We start from the raw sequence: 7,244 nt of genomic DNA on the forward strand, positions 1-7,244 counted from the left end.
CGGTCGGGCGATCGTATTGATCGAGCGCGCGCTCCGCGCGGGGCACCGTTCTAAGCGCTTGGGAGAGTACGCCAGACCAACATAACCGACACGCTCCCCGCCCGCGACGGGCTTACGGTCCCTAGGGGGAGAGGGGAGAAGGGCCAGGGGGAGATGGAGAACACGGCTGCGTCGGAAGGGACGGGAGCCGGGAGGCACAAAAGGGGTCCGAGGCCGAAGCTTCTCTCCCACCCAAGCGGAGGAGGGGCAGGGCGGCCACGCCGGGCCCGGGACAGGTCGGGAGACCCGAGCCGACGGCCCAGACGACCTTCCCGGGGTGAGGGCCGTCGGGAGGGTCCCGTGGGGAGGAAGGGCAGGGGACCGGGCTTGGGGGGCAGCCCCGAAGGCCCCACGGGGAGGCCCGAGGGCGGGAAGCCGAGGTGGAAGGGGCGGGGGGAGGCGAGAACGGTACCTTGCAGCTCTGGCCGGACATCACGTCCGCGCAGCCCACGGCGTAGGGTCCCCTGACGGGCGGGAGTGCCAGGGACTGATATCCCCCCATGTCTGGAGCGGCAGGCCCCGGGCCCGGCTGGAAGACTGCTGGGGCCGCGGGCGGGGCGGGCCCCACCGAGGAGCAGGGGGAGATGGCCGAGGCCGGCTTCCTGCCGCGCTTCCTGGATCAAACCAGACCTTGAACCTTGCACAACGTGGCCGCCGCCGGCTCTCCCGGCGGCGGGCCGCCCGCCCTCAGGCACGGAGTACCGGGGGTGGGGGAGGGCAGGGTCCGGGGGGGGGTCAGGGGTCATCGCGGACACCGTGGGCTCGGAGCCGACGGGAGGGGGAGGCGGTCGGCGCCTCTCTCCTCCCTCCCTGTGGGCGATGGCCCCGTGCCCGGTCGTCACGGGACTACGAGACGTCCAACGGACGTTTGACCGACGGGGAGCTCCTCCCCCGGCTCTGCGACCCTGGCCAAGTGACTTAACCTCTCTGGACTTGCACACTTCCTTGGGAACACGGAGACAGCCACCTATTCTTTATTTCTATCGACGTCTGTCTCCCCTCCTTGACCGTAAGCTTATCGTGGGCAGGGAATGCCCCCGTTATACTGTCCTCTCCCGAGCGCTTACCACAGTGCTCTGTTCACAGTAAGAAATCCAATTGACCGACTGAATGCTCAGAGCTGGGCAGGTCCCTGCCAGAGACACTGACAGCTGGGTCTCCAATTTGGAAGGGAACCAAATGGTGAAATGAACCAAAGCATCCCTGAGCGTGGATAAGGCGGGGAGGGATAAGTTGTTGCCGTTCAGCCTGAGTTCTCCCACCTCTCTCTCCCAAATCTGGCTCACCCCTTCCCTGCTTCTTACCCTCTCGCTCGACACTCGTGGTTTACTCTCCCCTGCCACAACCCCACGGGGTCCCCCCTCTTCTTCCCTGGCTTCCCCGGCTTTATCTCTCCCCACAATCCGACCCCCTCTCCTCGCCCAGCTGGCTACTCGCTGAAGAGGCCCGGTTGGCAGCGGTCGGCAGGGTGCTCATTACGTGCCAAACCTCGTCCTCGTCGACGGTATCCATTGAGTGCTCGTTACGTGCAGAACACAGTGCTTAGCACCTGGGAGAGGACAACAGAGTGGGCAGACGGGAGGTCGCCCGCTCCCTCCCTCCCGCCTGGAACTCCTCCCTGTTTCATATCAATCACTCAATGAACGGTATTCATTAACAATGGTGGTACCTGCTACGCGCTTACTATGTGCCCAGCACTGTTCTAAGCGCTGAGGTAGATACAAGGTAATCAGGTTGTCCCACGTGGGGCTCGCAGTCTTCATCCCCATTTTAAAGATGAGGGAACCGAGGCCCAGAGGAGGTGAAGTGACTCGCCCAGAGTCACACGGCTGACCAGTGGCGGAGCCGGGATTAGAACCCACGACCTCCGACTCCCAAGCCCGGGCTCTTTCCACTGAGCCACGCTGCTTACGGTGTGCACGGCACCGCGGTGAGCGCTTGGGAGAGCGCGACACAGCAGAGGGGGTAAACACGTTCCCCGCCCACAACGAATTTATATCCTATGATGGAGGGGTTCCCCTTTAACTGGCTAGAAATAAAAGGGTAGTGTCACGTTCACCCACGGGGAAGTGAAAGAACGGTGGTATTATTATTAGACGATTATTACGGTATTTATTAAGCACTTACTATATGCTATGCCCTCTTCTAAGTCCCGGGGTAGATACAAGTTAATCAGGTTGGATACAGTTCCTGTCCCACATGGGACTCACAGTTTAAGTGGGGGAGGGAAAGCGGGAAAGTGGCAAGAGCCCGGGCCTGGGAGTCAGAAGGACCTGGGTTCTAATCCCCGCTCTGCCAATTGTCTGCTCTGTGACCCTGGGCAAGTCGCTTCACTTCTCCATGCCTCAGTTACCTCATCTGTAAAAGGGGACGAAGACCGCGAGCCCCGTGCGGAACAGGGACCCTGTCCGACCTGATTACCTCGTAACCACCCCGGCGCTGAGTGCTGGGCACACAGTGGGCGCTTAACAAACACCATAATCGTTATTATTAACGGATGAAGGCGCTCCGGTGAGGAGTTGGGAGTCCTGAGTTCCTCTTGGCTCATCGCTGCCTCGCCGTGCAACCTTAGCAAGTCACGCAGCCTCTCTGAGCCTCGCTGCAAAATGGGGCAAATCATCCCGAGCAAACTTACAGGGCTGCCGTGAGGCTGCAAGAGGTGACAGAAGAGAAGGAGGCTTGGTTGAGGAGAAATGTCCGGGAGAACCTCCGCTCCGAGGTGGCAGGGGCGGCCTTGGGCATCGCCGCTCGCTCCCTAGCCCGTCGAAGGCATCGGGCCTAGGTTAAACGGAAATGGAAATCCACGGCACGGAACGGAGAGGGTGAGCAGAGAGGGGCTGAGGGGTCGCGGTTAAGACGGGGAGGCCGAGAGGGAAGCCAGGCTGAGTACAGAGGGACTGAGAAGCAGTGTGGCCTAATGGAAACCTAATCCTGAGGTCAGAGGATCTGGGTTCTAATCCCACCTCCGCTAGTGGTCTGTTAGTCATATTTATTTAGCGCTTCTGTGGGCAGAGCACTCTACTAAGCCCTTGGGAGAGTACAACAGGCACACTCCCCATCCACCACGAGCTTTCAGTCAGTCGATCGTATTTATTGAGCGTCGACTGCGGGCAGAGCGCTGTATTAAGCGCTCGGAGGAGCACGGTACGACAGACGCACTGCCCGCCCACAGCGGGCTTCCAGTCGAAAGCGGGAGACAGACGTTAATATAAATAAATGCAATTACAGATACGCACCTGAGGGCCGTGGGGCCGGGAGGGGGAACGAACAAAGGGAGGGTGATGCAGAAAGGAGCCGAAGAGAAGGAAAAGAGGGCTTAGTCAGGGAAGGCCTCTGGGAGGAGACGGGCCTTAAAGAAGGTGGGGGGAGTCAAGGTTACGAGGAGGGAGGGGGTTCCAGGCCAGAAGCAGGACGGAGGCGAGAGATCGGCAGCGAGACAGACGAGATCAAGGTACAGCGAGTCGACTGGCATTAGAGGAGCGAAGCGGGCGGGCCGGGTTGGAGTAGGAGACCAGCGAGGAGAGACGGAGGTGGCAAGGCGATTGAGAACTTTAAAGCAAAATGTTCGACGCGGAGGTGGAAGGGCAACCACCGGAGGGTCTTCCGCAGAACACGGACTGAACGTTCCCGCGGGAAAACGATCCGGGCCGCGGAGTGACTGGCGCGGGGAGAGGCAGGAGGTAGGGAATTCAGTGAGGCGGCTGATAGGGTAATCAAGGCGGGGTAAGCGCACCGGTTAACGGGGTGGCGGTTCGGACGGAGGGAAAAGGGCGGAATTTAGCGTTTCCGTGAAGGTCGAACCGACGGGATTTAGTGGTGGATTTTTTTTTCCCCCGTTGTGCGATCTTGGGCAAGTCGCTTCACTTCTCTGTGTTTCATTATGTCATCAGTAAAATGGAGATTCAGACTGTGGGACATGGACAGCGTCCAACCTGGAACCTATCCCAGCGCTTAGTACCGTGCCCGGTACAGATTAAATGCCTAAAAAAATACCATTAAAATGATAACCGTGGTATTTAAGTGCTTACTATGTGCACTTACTAATCAGTCAGTGGTACGGATTGAGAATTTACTGCTTGCCGAACACTGTAATAAACGTTTGGAGGAGCACCGTCTAAGAGTCAGTGCAACGTCCCCTGCCCACAAGGAACTGCCGGTCTAGAGGGGGGAGACAATCATCAATATAAATAAAAATTTACAGGTAGGGACATAAGTGCTGTGGGGCTGAGGGAGGGCTGAATAAAGGCACGGAGAAATGGATCGAGCAGGGGCCTGGGAGTCAGAAGGTCACGGGTTCCGATCCCTGCTCCGCACTTGTCTGCTGTGTGGCCTGGGGTGAGTCATTTCACTGCTCTGTGCCTTTAAATACCTCATTTGTTAAATGGGGATTATTATTAATAATAATAATAATAATCATGGTACTTGGTAAGCACTTACTATGTGCCGAGCTCTGGGGTAGATCCAAGCTAATCAGGTTGGATGCAGTCCCTGTCCCACATGGGGCTCACAATCTTAATCCCCATTTTACAGATGCGGGAACTGAGGCCCAGAGAAGTGAAGTGACTTGCCCAAAGTCACACAACAAACATGGGTGGAGGCGAAATTAGAACCCATGACCTTCTGACTCCCAGGCCCCTGCTCTATCCACTAAGCCACACTGCTTCTCTTCTCTGATTAATAAGAATAATAATAATGTTGGTATTTGTTAAGCGCTTACTATGTGCCGAGCACTGTTCTAAGCGCTGGGGTAGACACAGGGGAATCAGGTTGCCCCACGTGGGGCTCACAGTCTGCATCCCCATTTTACAGATGAGGTAACTGAGGCATCGAGAAGTTAAGTGACTTGCCCAAAGTCACACAGCTGACAAGTGACCGAGCCAGGATTCGAACCCATGACCTCTGACTCCAAAGCCCGTGCTCTTTCCACTGAGCCACGCTGCTTCTCTAAGCTGATTAAGACTGTGAGCCCCCTGCGGGACAGGGCCTGGGTCCAAACCTGATTTCCTTGTATCCTCCCCAGCGCTTAGTACAGTGCCCAGTACAGGGTAAGCGCTTAGCAAATACCCCAATTATTATTATTATTAAGTGCAAGGGTGACGCAGAAGGGAGTGACAATAGGGGTCACTCAGGGAAGGCTTCTTGGAGGTGACGTGCCATCAGTAAGACTCCGAAGGAGGGGAAGGTGATGATAATAATGACGATGGCATTTGTTAAGCGCTTACTATGTGCAAAGCACTGTTCTAAGCGCTGGGGAGGATGCGGGTTGTCCTACGCGGGGCTCCCAGTCTTCATCCCCATTTGACAGAGGAGGTCACTGAGGCCCAGGGAAGTGAAGTGACTCGCCCAAGGTCACCCAGCCGACAAGCGGCTGAGGCGGGATTAGCACTCACGACCTCTGCCTCCCCAGCCCTGGCTCTTTCCCCCGAGCCACGCTGTGATCTGCTGCTGGGGAAGCAGCGTGGCTCAGTGGCGAGAGCCCGGGCTTGGGAGTCAGAGGTCATGGGTGCGAATCCTGGCTCTGCCCCTTGTCAGCTGTGTGACTGTGGGCGAGTCACTTCACTTCTCTGGGCCTCAGTGACCTCATCTGCAAAATGGGGATGAAGACTGGGAGCCTCACGATGGACCACCTGATGACCCTGTCTCTCCCCCAGTGCTTAGAACAGTGCTTTGCACATAGGAAGGGCTTAACAAATGCCAACATTATTATCATTCATTCAATAGTATTTATTGAGCGCTTACTATGTGCAGAGCACTGGACTAAGCGCTCGGACTGGCCAATTCGGCAACAGATAGAGACAGTCCCTGCCCAGAGACAAGCTGACATAGACTGTAAACCCGTCAATGGGCAGGGACTGTCTCTATCTGTTCCCGATTTGTCCATTCCTAGCGCTTAGTCCAGTGCTCTGCACATAGTAAGTGCTCAATAAATACTACTGAATGAATAATCGGGGGAGCCAGATGGATAAAAACAATAGCAATAAATAGAATAAAGGGGATGGACACCTCACTGTTATTATTCTCTACAGAAGCAGCGTGGCTCAGTGAAAAGAGCCCGGGCTTGGGAGTCAGAGGTCATGGGTTCGAATCCCGGCTCTGCCACTCGTCAGCTGTGTGACTGTGGGCGAGTCACATCACTTCTCTGTGCCTCAGTTCCCTCATCTGGAAAATGGGGATTAACTGGGAGCCTCACGTGGGACAACCTGATGACCCTGTATCTCCCCCAGCGCTTGGAACAGTGCTCTGTGCATAGTAAGCGCTTAACAAATACCAACATTATTATTCATTCAATAGTATTTATTGAGCGCTTACTATGTGCAGAGCACTGGACTAAGCGCTTGGGATGAACAAGTCGGCAACAGATAGAGACGGTCCCTGCCGTTTGACGGGCTTACGGTCTAATCGGGGGAGACGGACAGACGAGAACAATGGCAATAAACAGCGTCAAGGGGAAGAACATCTCGTAAAAACAATTATTATTCTCTGTGCCTCAGTGACCTCATCTGTAAAATGGGGATGAAGACTATGAGCCTCCCGTGGGACAACCTGATGACCCTGGATCTCTCCCAGCGCTTAGAACAGTGCTCTGCGCATAGTAAGCGCTTAACAAATACCAACATTATTATTATTATTATTCTCTGGGCCTCAGTTCCCTCATCTGTCAAATGGGGATGAAGACTGTGAGCCTCCCGTGGGACAACCTGATGACCCTGGATCTCTCCCAGCGCTTAGAACAGTGCTCTGCGCATAGTAAGCGCTTAACAAATACCAACGTTAAGAAGTGGGGTAGATCCATCGATCCCTTCCCTGATCGATCGATCGCTTTAAAGGTGACGCAGGGGCAGAGGGGGCTAGGCTGGGCAAGGAGAGGGGGGCCCGGTGGCGCCAGGAAATCGGGGTCAAGCTGGGGTCAAGGCGGGGTCAGGCCGGGGTCAAGGAGGCCCGGGGAGAACTCACCCGGCCGGCGGGTCCCCGCGAAAGGCGCATGCGCCACCCACTACGGGAGCCGGCGGGGCCCCGCCCGCCCGACGCCCTCTGGGAAATGTAGTTCCCACCCGGAGGCCCGGGAGCCACGTGACCTGCGGCCGCTCGACGGAAACCTCCCCCCCCCCCCCCTCCGGAAAGGAGCGGGACCTTCGGGCCGGTCCCATCTCGCGCCCGCGCCCCCCGGGGCGCCCCCCGGGAAGCGGCCCCCTCACATATTCGAC

The 7,244-nt window shown here is 56.9% G+C and overlaps 1 protein-coding gene across 6 annotated transcripts in view; it reads right to left on the minus strand.

The window, feature by feature from the left end:
• Positions 1–7,011, minus strand: part of PAFAH2 (platelet activating factor acetylhydrolase 2) — a 28,247-nt gene extending 21,236 nt beyond the window's left edge. For 3 of the 6 annotated variants that reach the window (XM_039914304.1, XM_029080769.2, XM_029080768.1), the window contains exons 1-3: positions 6,994–7,009; positions 2,675–2,817; positions 452–653 (exon numbers count right to left, since the gene is read on the minus strand). In XM_039914304.1, the coding sequence (XP_039770238.1) occupies positions 452–653; positions 2,675–2,781 (309 nt within the window). In that variant the 5' untranslated portion in view covers positions 2,782–2,817; positions 6,994–7,009. Of the gene's footprint in view, positions 1–451; positions 1,589–2,674; positions 2,818–6,993 lie in introns of those variants that run through there. The other 3 variants (XM_039914303.1, XM_039914305.1, XM_001516225.6) reach the window with 3 other exon arrangements.
• Positions 7,012–7,244: the final 233 nt, after the last annotated feature.

This window comes from Ornithorhynchus anatinus, chromosome 16 (assembly GCF_004115215.2).
Source record: "Ornithorhynchus anatinus isolate Pmale09 chromosome 16, mOrnAna1.pri.v4, whole genome shotgun sequence".
NCBI lineage: Eukaryota > Metazoa > Chordata > Mammalia > Monotremata > Ornithorhynchidae > Ornithorhynchus > Ornithorhynchus anatinus.